Source organism: Empidonax traillii, unplaced genomic scaffold (genome assembly GCF_003031625.1).
Source record: "Empidonax traillii isolate 1590-97213 ecotype Southwest subspecies unplaced genomic scaffold, ASM303162v1 scaffold839:size271545, whole genome shotgun sequence".
Lineage (NCBI taxonomy): Eukaryota > Metazoa > Chordata > Aves > Passeriformes > Tyrannidae > Empidonax > Empidonax traillii.
Genome location: NW_020956032.1, coordinates 116,848 through 133,141, shown reverse-complemented (window position 1 = coordinate 133,141; position 16,294 = coordinate 116,848). Strand labels below are relative to the sequence as shown.

At 38.4% G+C, this 16,294-nt stretch overlaps 1 protein-coding gene across 1 annotated transcript; it reads right to left on the bottom strand.

Moving 5' to 3' along the window:
• Positions 1-795: 795 nt before the first annotated feature.
• Positions 796-16,243, bottom strand: DCLRE1A (DNA cross-link repair 1A). The gene is made up of 9 exons (XM_027902100.1): positions 15,352-16,243; positions 12,355-13,854; positions 11,379-11,512; positions 10,099-10,217; positions 8,236-8,379; positions 7,209-7,354; positions 6,565-6,719; positions 2,195-2,336; positions 796-1,568 (listed from the first exon to the last, which is right to left on the bottom strand). Exons 1-9 carry the CDS (start codon positions 15,767-15,769, stop codon positions 1,402-1,404), a joined length of 2,925 nt encoding a protein of 974 aa, XP_027757901.1. The 5' UTR covers positions 15,770-16,243; the 3' UTR covers positions 796-1,401.
• Between the last annotated feature and the right edge of the window lie 51 nt (positions 16,244-16,294).

The window sequence follows — 16,294 nt, the reverse complement described above, 5'->3', positions numbered from 1 at the left end:
AGTTCTTTTGATAGCTAGCTAGCATCGTGCATGATGTAAACAAAAGCTTCAGATTTCTTTTACATAAAATTTAAACTGAAGCATTTACAATGCCATATGTCAGCGAAATACTGATTCACAATTCTTTCAGGACAAAGAATCTTTTTTCCATCAGTTTCTCACAGTTATTTCTCTCATAGGACGAATAAAATAAGTGACTTCACATTACAGAGCTCATCAATCAAAGACAAGGATCTGTTTATACTCACACCGATCATTTAAAAAAAAAAAAAAAGTTTTCACAACAAAAAAATGGCATTGAAGATTTCAGACAAGCTACTCTGAGGGATGATTTTTCACATGTGATTCAATCCTGGAAGTTTGGAATAGTTTTTACTTTAGTGTTTAAAACTTTAGTAGTGTGCCTGCCTGCAACCCCATACTTCAGTATCATAAATACCAAGCAGACACAGAAAAAGCAGCGCTGATAATCTGGTAGGATTCAGGAGAAAAAAATTCAAAGTGAGGTTTACCTTTCAGCTGCCAGTAGCGTATCTGCCTTTCTCAGTTTTCCAGCATTCAAGTGACAAACCCGTATACAAACCTTGCAAAGCCAAATGGGGGCTGCCCAGCGAGGAACCCCTTCTGTGCTTTGACCAGGCGCTGAGAACTGGCACTACCAGGACACAGGAACAACCTCAGACAAACAACATGAACTGCACATTCACCAAGGACAGTGCAGACAGGTTTCTTAGGTTAGCACCTACAGTACTGAAGAGAAATGTATTTTGCTCAGAAAGAATACACAGGCATCACGTATATTCTTTATTTAAAAAAAGGTAATTAAAAAAAAGGCAGAAAATCTCAAGTGGAATGTAGGTAGCAATGTCTTTTACAAAAACCATTTTCTGAAGTACACGTTACAAGAGCCCGAGTCAATCCTCTCTCATAAGGTAAGTTTTGTTTACAAGATTTAAATCACAATAGCCAGCTCTGCCTCATGAAACAAGCTTCTCTGAAGCCTGAGTTGACAGCATGTGACATAAGCTTAGTATTGTCTCTTTTCTTACAATAACTTAATGTTCAGAAATTATTAACCTGGAGACTGTTCCATCCCCAGCATTACATATCTGCACAACTCAATAATCTGAGAAAAATTAAGAACGGGGAAAAAGGATTAAGACAAAAATAACATGAAATATGCACTTGCAAAAAATTCAAGTTGTAGGGGGGAAAAAGTAGTGGATACACAAGAAAGCAAGGTGCCTTTTTTTCTTTTTCCAAGTTCAGCTTTCCTCAGAGAATGGCGGTTTAGTCCTCCCTAAAGAAAGTTCTGTGGAAAAAGGAGATAAATAAAACTCACAGGAACTCACAGTTCCCACTCCAGCCTACCTCCTTTCAACTACACATTCTTCTTTATATTTATTTATGCCCACTGTCCTCAGTCATCCAGTCTCTAAAATGCTTCTCCATCAGGCTTCTGGCTCTCCAGTCACCAATATTTACAGTGGGGATGATTTTCCGTGGCTTCAACCATTGAACAAAATGCTTCATTTCCAGGTAACTGCTGTGTTCACTGTAAGGAATCCCTGAAAAGAAAAACATCACAGTGATCTGTCAGTCTACTTAGCTTCTTGCTAAAGCACTTTTGCAAACTTCTCAGCTAAGAAATACCTTAAAGTTTTTTTAAAATTTTTATTTGGCATCTAAAGTTTATAGCTAAGGTAAAACAAAAACCCCCAATCTTCCTTCTAGGAAAATTACCTTGCATTAAGTCACCACGTCACTCATCAGTGCAAACTGAGCAACAACAATCACCTGGTTAAATGAAAATTAAGGGATTCAGCTCTACCCACCAAAAAAAACCTGAGAGGAAGACTCAGTCTGTCAGAAACAAGTAAGACATGGAATGAAGTCTCGGCTCTGGAACTGCACTGCCACCAGCATCAGTCAGGCCAAGATTCCCATTTCTGCACTCTCTACATGTATCAGATGAAAGTTTTATTTACATGAGGAGGAGAGGTGCAAAATGTATGTAAAAATCTGCATTTATGGTGTTCTTGATTACTCAGTTCACAGATCTCTCCTGGAGAGACCTGTTCGGTTTTTCAGTGAGTTACCAGAAAAAGTACTGGTTACAAAAAACAGTAGGATTTTCCAGAACAAAAAATATGAAAAGCATCCACACAAAGTTAAATCTTTGCCACTCTTATACCATATATGGTGATGTTTCCTCTTGTCTGAGGTTTGATATCCGCCAAAGAAAGGCATGAATCAGAGTAGGTCCACCCAGTAGGTTTGAAAGCCAGAACTTGATCAAAATTCTCAGAAAACTTATTCAAGTGATCTTGCAAGCCCTGTGAAAAAAAATAGCATATACTTAAACCAAATAAATAGCTCATTAGACTAAAGGTTGGAGATTTCATAATGGACAGACTTCAGACTACATTTTATTTTCATGTGTTCATATTATCTTTTTAATTTTAAATATCATCTGCCTTGAAATTATTAGTGATACATATTCACATTTGCAAAACAACTTGTCCCATAGGATCTCAATTGCTTCATCTGCTATGCACTACAGATCAGAACACATAAGGTAAAATCACATTTTCTTATAAAACTTCCTCCCCAAGTCATTAATTTTCTCTAAGCTGGAGGTCAGCACTCTTGCAGCTGAGTGGGAGATAGAATGTGGTGAAAGCTGCTTCAGTGCAAAATCATCTGATTCATTTGTGCCACTGAGATCCCAATGCCTGCTTATACCCAGAAGCACCCAGAGTTAATTAAGCTACCCCAAAAAAATTGCAGCAAGCCAGTGCATGACTAAACTAAGCTTTACCAAGTCTCCACTCATGACAGGAAGGAAACCACCTCTCATCTTTTCACTCTCAAAAAAAAATTAACTTGAAAACATTTCCACGTATAAGGAACATACAATCCTATTCCTGGATAAAGGGAAGTAGGTATGACTTCCAGTTAAAAATAGAAAATCAGTTTCATGTGTCCTCTATAAATTCTTAAAAGGCACATTCTCCATTTCAGAGTCCTGCAAGGCTACAGAATTCAGAATCATAAACTTTTTATTAGCAGGAGGAAGAGGATTACAAAATAAAGATTGATTAAAAGAGAAGGGCAGGGGGGGATAGATGGGGCTGTTGATGGAACACTAACCAATGTGTCAGACACTTAAAAACTATTAAACAGGACAGCAGAAAGCTACCTGTGACACTGGCAGATGTAAAAACATCTTCAGTACAATGTACAGTAGCAACATAGAGAATCCAACAAGGCACATAAAGGAATAACAAAAACCCTATCACAGAACACATTTCATTCAGCAACAGGAATTATGGCTCACTGCCATGACTCAATACAGTTCTCACTTGATTAAAGGTATAACTATAGCAGTCTAATTCTCCTTCACACTTCATTTTTGGAAGATTAACATAGCTTAAGGTAATTATTCACATATTTGCTCCCCTTGCTCTAATGAAATCTAAATAAAGTACTTCAAATACAATGATTATTATATTAATCAATGCTAATCTGCTTTCAAATTTTGTTATAAATCAAGAGAACAACATTCATATTAAGGATGCAATTTCAATCTTATAAAAATTATTTGTGCATTTAGATCACAGGCACTTCTGACAGTCTCACCTCAATCCTACAGCTAAGCAACACAGAAGAGGTCCACAGACCCAGAGAGACAAGTTCTCTTGAAACTTCCCACTGACTATTCCTGTGGCAGAAGCCTCATCTACTGACCTTTACAAAAAATTGTTTGTTGCAAAAGAACCATGCATACATTTTGGAAAAGATGGCCTCTTTCCCCAAAACAAATTACTACAGTGTTTATTCATAACAAGTCCACTTCAAATACGCATTCCAATTTCTTCTTTTATTGCTTTTGCCAGCACTGTTCTAAACCTTCATCCTTTTAAAACGGAAAATACACTTCATAGCTAAATCAACCTACTTCAATCACCATGACAGCCCGTTATCTACAGTGTCGCTAAAGCCAGAGGTACACACAAACAGATTCCATAAGGTAGGAAGACTCAAAAGTGATCAAATATCTAATTTACCATGAGCCCCAAGACCACTTAAACTCATCTGGCTTATTCAAGAACAGCCATTTGTCAGTACATACAGCAACCCTTGTATTTTACTGGGGTGAAACCAAATACTGCCGTGACGAATCGCATCTCTTTGATTATTTTTTTAATATTTTCTTTTTATATATCAAATCCACTTGCAATATTTCAGCAATGAAAGGTTTATTTTTATTAATATTTTACTTTAAAATTCATTAGACATAATTTCTATTTTTTCTTTTAATTTATGTGAATGTTATTCATTTAGAATATCCACCAGATGAATGTACAGCATGTCATCTCACTTTTCGACCAAGATAGCACGTGAAGAAAGTTTGATATCATCTTCTACAAGCTCTTCAAGAAAGCCAAAGCTATACATAGGAAAAAAACCACAAAAGAACATAAAGAACCCAACCCCATCCAACAGTAATTACAATAACACAAAAAGCTTACTCATTTCATGGATTTGTAGGTTCATAGCTGAAACTACATAAGCAGAAAATTAGCCCAATTAAGAAGCAGGATTATGTTCTTGAGTGGGGCTAAGGATCAAATACAACAGAAGAGGCAGGAAAGACCCAGAAGAAAATGAAACCCTTGGCATTTAGTGATGAGGATCACTAAAAAATTCTGGCTTTCCCAGTAATGAGCCAGTAAACCAAGAAAAACATATGTTGTATAATCCAACCAAAGACAAAAAACATACAAGTGGAGATGATGGCATCAACATTTACACAGTCTGTAAAAACAGGATGATATCATTCACCATTCTTTAACTAGAACGGGATTGCAAGTGATCAGATAAATTATTTTTTAAATACTGTCTTTGCTGAGCTCACGTGCAGAAGCAAGCTAGATGGTCATGTGAACTCATCTTTGAACATTTAATGCTCTTCACGTTTTACTGATAATACATTCCACCCAGGCACTCATCTAGCTGCTGGCCCCACTGGATGTTCAGCACTCTGGAAGTCCTCACAGCACTCCCAGCTTACAACATTACTAATGACAGCACGAGACCACATTCAAAAACTCCACATGTGAGGTCAAAGCCCCAGTCCAGAGGGCCCTGCTGTTAGATCACAACTCCCATCCACTACATCACTACGCCCTTAATCTTTCCTGGCCCTTTCCAGCGTGCAGGCATTGCTTCTATCGTGCTTCAGATTCATCTAGAACCTCCTGTTTTAGATACATGCTGGGACAGGTGACAGCAGCATCACATAACTACCCAGAAATCTGCAGAAGAAACTAAAACAGATTAACGGTTAAGACAACACTTTAAAAATAAACCCATACACGTTTCCATTACTCAGTTTCTGCCCCACCATGGAAAACATTATAGAACAAAGTTAAAACATTAAGATATTTTGTTCCATCTCCTGCAGCTCCCATCCAAATCATATAGCCTCTTTTTCTCCTTTTTAGGTCAGCTCTGACCTTGACTAGTCCTGCAGCTAAACACCATCTTGCTCTGAAGGATTTGCTTGAGATGGCACAGCAGGTCTACAGCAAAACAGGAAAATGAATCCAGGCTTGTAAAGCATAAATAACCTCTGTTTTCCTGTTTCTTCCAGGTTACCTTTAATCCAGAGTCTGCTGCTTTACCTTAATGCCATTTGGTATTTTGTATTCTATTTAGAAACACCCGGGGGTTGGCCACCCTTCCTAACTAAGAAATCCCCCCGGAAACTCTCAACAACAAAAACTCACTCAAATCTCAACCAAAATGCGCATTTGAAAACCACTTAAGTGAAACAATGTTTTAAAATAAAATGCTTTCCTTGCTTTTGCTACAAATACTAGAGAAGATTGCGTGTGGAAAAACTAAAGCATGTGTATATATGAGGTATCCTACAGTGCATATATTTGTTTATGTGTGAGTTTTCATTGATTTTCAAATAACCTTATTCCCGTGTAAATCATCAGCACAGGGAGTGAATGTTCTTTTAAAATGTGAAAATATGGCTATAAATACGCAGAAATTGGACTGAAAAGAACAGAGAACCCTATTACTGTTTTATCAGACAGCAGATTTGGAAGCTGGTTGTGTTCACAGGCTGCCTCAAAACAGAGACTCACATGCAGAAAGCCCATTTAGTCTTTTCCTACATCTGACCAGGTAAAAGGCTGAAAATGGGGACTCCGTGTCACAATACATTAATTGCTAATAGGACGGATCCTGCAGTCGTTACATAAATCTACTTCAAAAAGGCCTCCAAAGAGCAAGTCTTTGAACAACCCTCATCTTATCTTGTACAAGCACCACATCATGTTTGGAGAAGTTATTAATGTTTAATTGCATTTCATTTTCAATGTATTGCTACATGTCAAAACTACACTAAATAAATATGATCTGACAAGAGATTAAGAAGCACCAAACACAGCATTGGTTGGGAGAAGCCAAGAGAAGTTTAATAGCAGGTTAATCAACATATATTGGTTATATTATTGAAATATTCAGAATATTTTCTGAACTTACCTTAAAATTAATTTGCATCATGGGTAGAACATGAAGCAAAGTACCATTCCAGTCCATACTGATGAGGGAATTAACAACTGTTGACTCCAAGCACTGCAGTGTTTTGTACTTATCACGGGACATACTCGCTTTTGAGCCCAGAACTTCAGCAATTGCTTTAGGATAATTGGGAAGAAATCAGACAAGGAAAATGATAAAAGAGTTCTTTTTTTTTTTTTTTTTTTTTTGCTTGTTTTGGAGATATTCCTGATTTTTGTACTAAATAATTTTTAATTAAGAAGAGAAACCTGTCTGTAATGGTTCTTAAAAAACTCTGCCCCAACATGTTAGCAGCAGAATTTTGTATGACAATTGCAAAGAGAAATACCTTGATAAATTCTAAGTCATATTTATTTGGTAAAACATCACTGAGGTGAAATGGAGGGTATGTAAACATGGTAGAAAACTATTTCTTTTAGAAAGTTAAATCTTATTGACAAGAAAACTAAAAAAATAACAGTAATATTATTAAATATATTTAACTTCTTTACACAATACCTGAACATCCAGACTAAGCGACATTTTATATCTTCAAGAAAGGAATTTTTTAACACTAGCTTAGATATTTATTTAGTTATTTGATCCAGCACACTTCTTTTACGTACCTAAAAAAACTTTTTCTTTTCCTATGGAGTAAGTGCCACAGACAACCAGAGTACGTGGGTTTAGAGTCACTGTCTCGAAGGCGATGTTGACAGCAAACTGGATCACCTCTTGTTGTGAAGGAAAAGTGTATTCAGGGCTACAATATCTGAGGCAGAGAAACAAATTGTAACAGTTTGTTACACAAGACAAAAAACATTTGAGACGACCAAGAAGGCCCTCAAAACTGCACGCGTACAATAAATGAAAAAGACATTATTCTTCTTTAGAATTTCAGTCTACTTGAAACACTGAGGTGCCCAGGTGAAATTGTTGCAACAAAATTTACACTGAGCATATCAGCGTTTTCTCTGCCACCATTCACTCCCTGACACTGAATTCTACAGCTTCTTCTTTATAAATATCAAATGCTCTTTCAAGCTGGATATTTGTACCACGTACTAATTACATCCTTATGTCTATTTTTTGTCCTGCACACAAACCATAACATAAGGCATTATTCATTCACAGAAACATATGGAACAGAAATACAAGTCTGCAGCTGGGCATTAGTCATCACACACAGAAAAACAATTTTATAAACATGAGTCAGAGAAAGGTCTAATGAAAACCCGGACAACTGATTTAACCATTTGGCTTTCTTTCACCCTTTGAATTCCTCCACACCTCTTTTCATAATAGAGTGGAATCCACACAAAATCAGTGTTCCATGAAGCTCTTATTTTAGAGATTAACATTGTGTGAGTTTTTACCGCCAGAATTCAATACCACTTATAAATAATATGGTTATCTGAGAAAATACTTCAGCATCTTCTCCACCACCCACTTTCATTCTCATGTAACAGCGTAACAGTTGAAAGAGCTACACATATATGAAATTTTAATAAATATCTGCTTTTATTCAACACCAAATAAGTGTTAAAACAATAAAGTAATTTATACTTACATTTATTTGGTTGACATAAAGTCTTACTAAACTGAAAAGAACAAGGGTAAACTGAAAAAAAATTCAGTTTTAGGGCAACTTACGTTGTATCAAGGTACAGGGTGTGGACTTGCTGATCAACCAAAGCAGGGTAGCGCTCCATGGAAGGGTCTGCCCTGAAGTCTCCCGTGTGCAGAACAACAGTTCCACTGGGTAGACGGAAAAGGATCATTGCTGCACCAGGACAACTGAAACAAACAAACCCCACATGAGTTCTGTCAGCTCTCTGTACTGGTAAAATGCCTTAAGAGACACACCACCCTGCAGCAGCAGGAAGGTATGCAAAACAGCATTTTAAATCACAGCTACTATGCAGCCTAATTTAGCCAGAAATTCTGATTTCTACAGGGATTCTGCAGCTATTCCTAATAGCCAAGCTAGACTTGAGTTCTCAGCTGAGACGAAAAGAATTAATAAAAAACCCCAACACATCAACATCAAAGCAATCAAGCCCCATCTTCTAGGTACAACAAAGATGCTGCCTCAGTTGCAATCTCTGAGGTCCTATTGTTTGATTCAAAGGGGAAACAGATCTTCCAAAGAGAAGCAGCATTCTTATTCAGAAGAAACGGAGTTGTATTACTGCAGATTCATCTTTGGTCCTACAGGATTTAGTGAAGCATTTTCTTTTAAATTCTCTTTGCAGATATTAAATGTTATTCTCCATTCAGAATTCCATGATTATGGATACAGACTCCCTTACTGGCAACAGCAAATCCACTGCACTCTCTGCAGTTGGTACCTGAAGAGCAAGAGCTCAAACTGGAAAACCAGAGTGGGACTACTTTAAATATCAACCATCTGCAAAGGGTAAATGAAATCTCAAAAGAGGAAAAACTGGCATGAATCAAAGCTAAAATGACAGAATTGGTGAACTCTCCAAGAAGCTCAACTTTGTACCTAAGGAATATATGCCTTTTAAATGGAAGCAGAGGATCAGAGAGACAAATAGAAAAAATGAGAAGTGTCCAAATCACACAAGCAACAAAGCTTCCTTCATTCCTAGAAAGGGTTTTCAGTGGACTTCATGGAATCTTATCTTTCCAACTACAAACAAATCCTACACCAAGTAATATTCAAACCAATTGTGACACAGTCCCATATTTCAGTATCTATCCTGCAGGGAAGAGACTTTTTCCTCTAGCCCGTGGCCAAATAAGGTACCAAGAGGCAGAAAGACAAGACAACAAGGCTGGTGCTACTGAACTCTAGATCCAGCATTACCAGTTAGTGCCAGTGCAACAGACCAAAATCTCACCCTGTACCACCAAATCCAGAAGTCTTGTTCCAAATTTCAACAGGCTTTTCTTTGAAGTTCGGTTTTAAAAATGTTGTGTCTCTCACGGGATCCAAAGTACCACATTTTTCTTTAGCTCAAGATTTCCCTATTGTCAGTTGAAGCTACAGAAGCCTAAGGTATCTGACAATCAAATTACTATGTTTCCAACCAGACACCAAAAACAAAGTGTCCAGACCATTAGAAAAATCATTCTACCCCTCAATAAGCATAACAACTATGGAGCTATGTGTGGCTAATATAATGCACTCAAAACAAAATAAAATTATGGAGCTACGAATGGCTAATAAAACACACTCAGAATGGTTAATACCACATATTCAAAACAAAATAAACTAAAATTCAAAAGAGCCTGTTTCATTTTTGAAGATAGTTTTTGAAACAGGTGAGTTAACTACTTGCAAGAAATTTAGGCTTCTACGTCTAATCGCTTCTGAAGTAAAAATGCATGTTACTAAGCCACCTCAGGAGTGTGAAGTATTTCCACCCTTACTTTCTCAGATCCACTGAAAACCTAAAAATCATGAGAACATAAACTGCACCTGTGCAGCTGGTTATCTTCAGTATTCTATATATACAAATTTTCCACAACAAATGCAATGATACCCACTGATTGGCATCGAGCAACAACACTTTGATCCCATCCACTGTACATTCTGTGTCCATGGGCAGCACGTGGACATACTGCTCCTGGACTCGAAGCTTGCTCTTCACCAGATTGCCAGTTATCTGAAAGAGGAAAAGGATTTGAAATGGGATAGGAACAAAATCTAAAAGAAGCATTTGTTTGTTTCAGAAACAAAAGCTCTCAAAGCCAGACAGTCTGGCTTAGAGAGAAACTATAAGGTCCTGGCCATAATCATGCCTTTCAGTAGCACTTCACCTATCAAAAAGAACCTGAAAAAAGCTGTCCTAAGAAAGGAAACTTTTCAAAGCCTGTCAACAGATTATGGATTGGAATTAAAGAGGAGGAAAACAAGGGGAAATAACATATTACAGACTGCCAAGTCAAGAAGAGGTGAGGAAAGCCTTCATTAAACAACTGAAGAAGTTTCCAGGTAACAGGCCCTTGCATCTTACAATGGAGAACTGCAATCTCTCCAGCACCTACTGGAAGGGCAACAAGGGGCAAAAGCATTCCAGGAAACTTCCAGAGTAAATGATAAACACTTTTTTTGATGCAAACTCTGGATGGGTTGATTAAGTAAGGTGCCCTACCATGTTACAAGTAAAGAGCTGGTTGGACATACGACAGCTAATGGCAGTCTTGGCCACTGAGCAGCCTGAAGCACAGGACTCACAGGACCAGGCTAAAACAACTCACTTAATGTGGAGAAGAGATGGCTTAAGCAGAACCTAATTTCAGACTTCTATCACTTGAATAGAGTTATAGAGAAGATGGAGCCAGATGCTTCTTCATGAAGCACACACACAAAAAAAAAAACCCCAAGCTACAATCTCAAGTTGCAAAAAGGGGCATTTCAAATGTACGCTAGGGAAAAAAATTTCAAGCAGGTAAGCACTGCAACAGGTTGCAAGAAAACATAGTGAAATCTGGCCTATTTTCAAACTTTGGCTGACAAAGGCTCCCTGCAGTTTGGTCTAATTTTGAAGTTAGACTCACATTGTAAAGGAGGTCAGTCTATGTGACCTCTAGAGATCCTTTCAAACTTGATCATTTGCATGGTTTCTAGACAGGGATGTTTCACTAATCTTCTTCATCAAGGTAAGGATTTCTTACAAGCAAATTGCAGATTCCCCTGTACATAACAACTGTGCCTAACTGACCTAACAATGGAACTGATGATTTTCTATTTACTTTCATCAGTACAGAAATGATTACATTTGCATGCAGAATAGGCAATATCTAGCAATCTTGAAAAACCTTACCTTGTTACAGTAGATTGGAAACCTGAAGTTTTTTGTGAGCCCAGAATAGTGATCAGAGTGAAAATGAGTAAGGAAATAAGCTGTGCAGCCCTCAATTTCTCCATACTGGAAGGCATCAACTGTAAAACCAGTTCCTAGAGCAAAAAGGGAAGAGAAGGCAGTCAGTGAACGTTCACAGTTCAGAACCAAATTTAGATGTTGCTTTTGGTTTCTTTCTTTCTTCCCAATTAAAAGGTAATAGTTACACTTCACACAGTTTAAGGAGCCATTTAAAGATTAACACGGTTTGTGTGTCAGTCAACAGTTAGAAAAAGAGATTTTCACTTACTAAAATAAAAATTTCACATAGTATCCACATACAAATACTTTCACAGACCTCCCAAATACGTTGTTCAGCTGCCATCCTACACAGATGGCAACTGGTTAAGCAAATAAAACACATTTACCTGCATTCAGATGACATTCTTGAAAGTTCAGATAGACTGAAATCTAATACTAACTTCTTAACACAAAATAAAACAGGTAACTGCAGCTTAACAGAATGCATTTTGCAATCAAACTGCAATCCTTCAATTATTCCACAGTTAACGTTCCTCTTAAGGCATGCAACCACATCATTATTAAGCAAGCAATCTGGGGTCTTTGAATATATCTGCTGAGATGAAACATGCCTGATTTCCCATTGTATGCTTTCAGTGAGCTGCTGTTTGTATAAAAATGTTGCATAAAGACCCCTGTGCATCTCTGCAAATGTATTTTTTAAAACACAAGCACACTGACAAGTGGTCCTTTTACACTGGGTTATACTTTCTTAAAACCACCCAACAGTGCACAGAACTAATTCAGCTGGTGGCATCTAAATATTTTTCATTTTGTTACACAAATTTCCCTAAAGTAAAAATACCAAAGCCTAAAATTAGGAAAAAACCACAACACTCTAGCCAAAATTAATTAACCTCTACAAAAAGCAGGTTACCTGGTATTTTCTTGTAGAAAGGGCAGTATTTTTTCCTTGGTCCTTCATCTGTAGTAGGTAATTCTTTAAATTTTTTTCTCCACCTTCGTCGGCCACCAGAACTTACATCTGCAATGGCTTCATTTTTACTTGAACTTTCTGTAACTTCTTCTACATCTTCCACAGACCCCTCAGCTTTCCTTTTTTGCTGTCTGGGCCTCTTTCCATTGGGAGTTACTGAACTTGGTATCTGCTTTCTCTCACTCAAACACGTCTCTCTTTTACTTTCCTCTTTTGCTTTGGGTTTTAACCCAAAGAAAACACCAATGTCCATTTGTTTGAGTTCTTTGGCAGGACTGGATTTAATGTTCATGTTTGCTACAGAAAGAGACGCCGCTGACTTAGAGCTGGTGCTGGGAAAGCACGCAGCAGCTGTATTAAGATTTTCTTTTTTCTCCACTACTGTCTGCAAACTCTCCTGGTGAGCTGTTTCTTCAATTGCATTGGCAGTCACTTTATCTGTATTAGTTAAAATTTTACTTGGCTCCCTCAAAACGTTACTCTTTTGTGGTAGAAGGGAGCCAGCATCTTCTCTGTCTGGCAGTGATGATGCCTCAGGAAAACTCGTGTATGCAGAACCCAAAGAACAGGCACCAGTACCTCCTGACTCTGTGTTACCTGCTTTGGCATCAGAGGAAACCAATCCTGGCTGTTCAGCCTCCTCACAATTAGGAGTAAAAGAGGACCCACTGGCTACCACCCCTTGCTGATGATCCAGATGGTTCAATGTATTTACTTCCTCACAGAGGGTTTTTTCAATTGCAGAATCTCCTGTTTCGCTATGCTCACACTGAGGCCTCTTCTGGAAGAGAAGTTCATCAAGTGTTTTAAATTCCTCAGAACTAGAGTCTTCATCTTCCAAGTTCTGCACTTCGAATAATTTATTCTGGGACACTTTTACGTTCTCCTTCTCTTCCTCAGTTTCCTCTTCACTTTCCTCAATAGTACTCAGTGGAGAGTAAGAAATGCCATAGTCATTGAAGTCCACGTTTGACTGCAGCAGACTCGGCTGACTTGCACCTTTCTGACTACATAGATCTTCTCCTGCTTCGCTTTCTTGAGAGGGTGCAAAATCATAAAATTCAAATTTACAGCTATTATCTGTGGTCTGCGTAAGCTGAAATGCCTGTTGAGGTTTCTGAACATCTGCAAACAAGGAAGTACTTTCACTGACTCTATTGGGAGACTTCATTTGCGGTGAGCTCTGTACCATCAATGCACAGTCATCATTTGGGACAGGTTTTGTATCATTAGGTGGTTTCTCATTCTGTGAGATTTCCTCCACATGCCTTGGGAAACAGCTGGGCTTTGCAGCAGCAGAAAATGTCATCTGCATCTCCAAAGTGTTTCCTGAGGAGTTTACAAGATAATCTCCTGCTCTGTTTGCTGCAAGCAGAAAATGGCTGTAACGCTTGTAGTGGGATGGAATAGTGGAAGTACACAGCAAACCGTCAGGACACTCTATGAGAAGAGAAATAGAGATGAAACGTTAATATCTTTGCAAATATAGCTGGCATAATTATTAAAATAAAAATTACAAGTGACAAACAGTTTAAAACCTTTTTTCTAATAAATACAGCTATTTAAGGAGAGAAGGCACAAGTTAAAAAGGAATTTTCAAGCTGCCAAGGCCTCCTGCCCTGAGCTGGGTGGAAATGAGAATGCTTCCAACTTAAAACCAAACAGCTCCTGCAGCTAATACAGCACTATGCCTGAATTAACAAGAATTAACAGCCCCTTAACAGCAAAAATAATTAAGCCTGTTTCAATGCTGTGCTCAGGTAATTGTATACCTTCTAGTTTTGAACTGCCCCACATACAAGCAACAAGCTCAGAGAATTAGCACCAGAAAAGGCCAAACGTTTAAACTATAAATAATAAACAAATAAACCAGACGTGTTTTGAAATAAATCTCAGTTCTGAGTCAACCTGAAATTCCATTACAAATTGTCTGCTAGGTTACACATAACTTTAAAAAAAAAAGAAAAGAGTCCTGTATTTACTTACATGAAAAAATATTCAGCATTGAGATGCCAGAAAAAAAAATTATGGCTGTTCCTGCGTTTTTATGCTGAGGGTTTGCTAGCCTAATTGTTGAGGGTTTTAAGGTGAATGCACAAATCAATCACAAGAAGTTTCCATCTGCTAATTATGGGTGTAGAAGATGGCAGTGAGGTGTTAACACACCTGCCTTAAATTAAAACAGCTGCCAAAATCATCGTTAAAGGACTTGCACGTCAATGTTCTGAAGAAGAAGGTTCAAGGAAAGTTACAAAGATATAAAAAGGAAAGTGACTGCATCACCTAAAGCAGCCTTTACTCAAGTTTCCTGGCTGTATGTTTTCTGATTTTCAGAAGTTAGGAGGTGTACTAAGTACATAACTTGGATACCTGAATCTGTTCAGATATGTATGGTATTTCCCCTTGGAACTATAATTTGGTATGTTTCTGTTTTGAAGTTGGCATGTGTCAGTTTTATTCCTCTTGTACAGAACTCCAAACAAAACTTTACCTTGTGTTACGTTACAATACAAGAATGCTCATGTAAAATTCTGTACAAAATTTCTAAATCACACTGGGCCAGGAGCTAACATTTCAAGTAAATTAGTGTATTTCAGGTTCCAGATGTCCTTAGACAAATGCAAATATGCAACTTCTCCTTCTTCAGGAAATTACTAAAACTTGGAGCTTGATAAACAGTCATGAATCTTTATCCCCACTCTCAGAGTTTTGAGATTAGATTCTGAAATTAGATTTTCATGTCAGGTTTCCACATTCTTCACAAAGACGCAAAAATTTAAAAAAAAAATAGTATTGATCAGTAATAACATTTAAAAAATCATACCAACTACCATCTCAGATTTTGAGCTAAATATGAAAAACAAGGTTTAAAGTAACATTACGTGAGAAGCCTCTAACTTTTCATTGAAGGCTTTTTGTTTCTTACTCTATTCATACCTTTTTCAATGGATCCTGGAGTATCCAAACATTCATCGACATGCCATTGAGGTGTCTGGACCAATAGCAAAGAGAAAGGCATCTGGCAGCTGGGACAGTATCCATCATGCACGGGCTTTGACTTTTGTGAGCTCTGTTCCGTCAGGCTACTCACGCTTTCCTGGGAGTGCTCACTACTGTCATCCTTACATTGATCCGCATCCTGACTTGGCCGTGCCCTCTGCTTGGTTTTCTGCGGTGTATCAGTTTTTTCCACGGATTTCTTTTTCCTATTTCTCTTTCTTTTTGGCCTACCACTGCCATCACTTACTGTCTGCACAGGTGTAGAGACGCTCTGTGAATTCCCTTGGTGCTTTTGCTTCCTAATAGATTTGTACTCCCAGATGTCCTCCTCTTCCAGTAAAGCATCTTCAGACATGGCAACAAAGGAAATACACCCCTTTCTTTTAAGCAACAGTTCACAAATCTGCCTTTCCTCCCGCTAATATATTTTCTCTTCACTATACGAGGAAAAGGCCCAGAAGCCCATATTAAAAAATCAACACTGGGCCACAAACCAAGCAGCAATCCGTGACGGGACAGAAGCATGGTGGATCCTATCCTAAAAAAAAATAATTCAATGAGCGCCTCTTTGAAGATTTGCTACTTCTGATAAAGAGGACCCGAGTCTGCCAAGGCTTGCAGGACGAACCATTTCCTCCAGCTCTCTCCCTCTCCTAAGCACCTACTCGGCCCCGGGAGGGGCAGCCCGCACACCTCGATCCCCAGCAGGGAGACCTAAAAACAAAACGACGAAAAGGTTCGGCTACGGGATCGCCGCCGGGGTGTCCCGGGATGCTCCCCCGGCAGTGCCCCGGTGCCCACAGAGTATCCTGGGCTGTCCCTTGGAATGTCCCGGGATGCTCCCGGGGTGTCTCGGAGCTCCCGCCGGTTCCGCGGGTGG

Excerpts from the sequence above, each read along its gene's own strand:
- DCLRE1A (XM_027902100.1), bottom strand. The coding sequence starts at position 15,769 with ATGTCTGAAGATGCTTTACTGGAAGAGGAGGACATCTGGGAGTACAAA. Across the intron at positions 13,855-15,351 it reads TCCAGGATCCATTGAAAAAG|AGTGTCCTGACGGTTTGCTG; the intron begins GTATGAATAGAG and ends CTCTTCTCATAG. Across the intron at positions 7,355-8,235 it reads ACCCTGTACCTTGATACAAC|ATATTGTAGCCCTGAATACA; the intron begins GTAAGTTGCCCT and ends TCTCTGCCTCAG.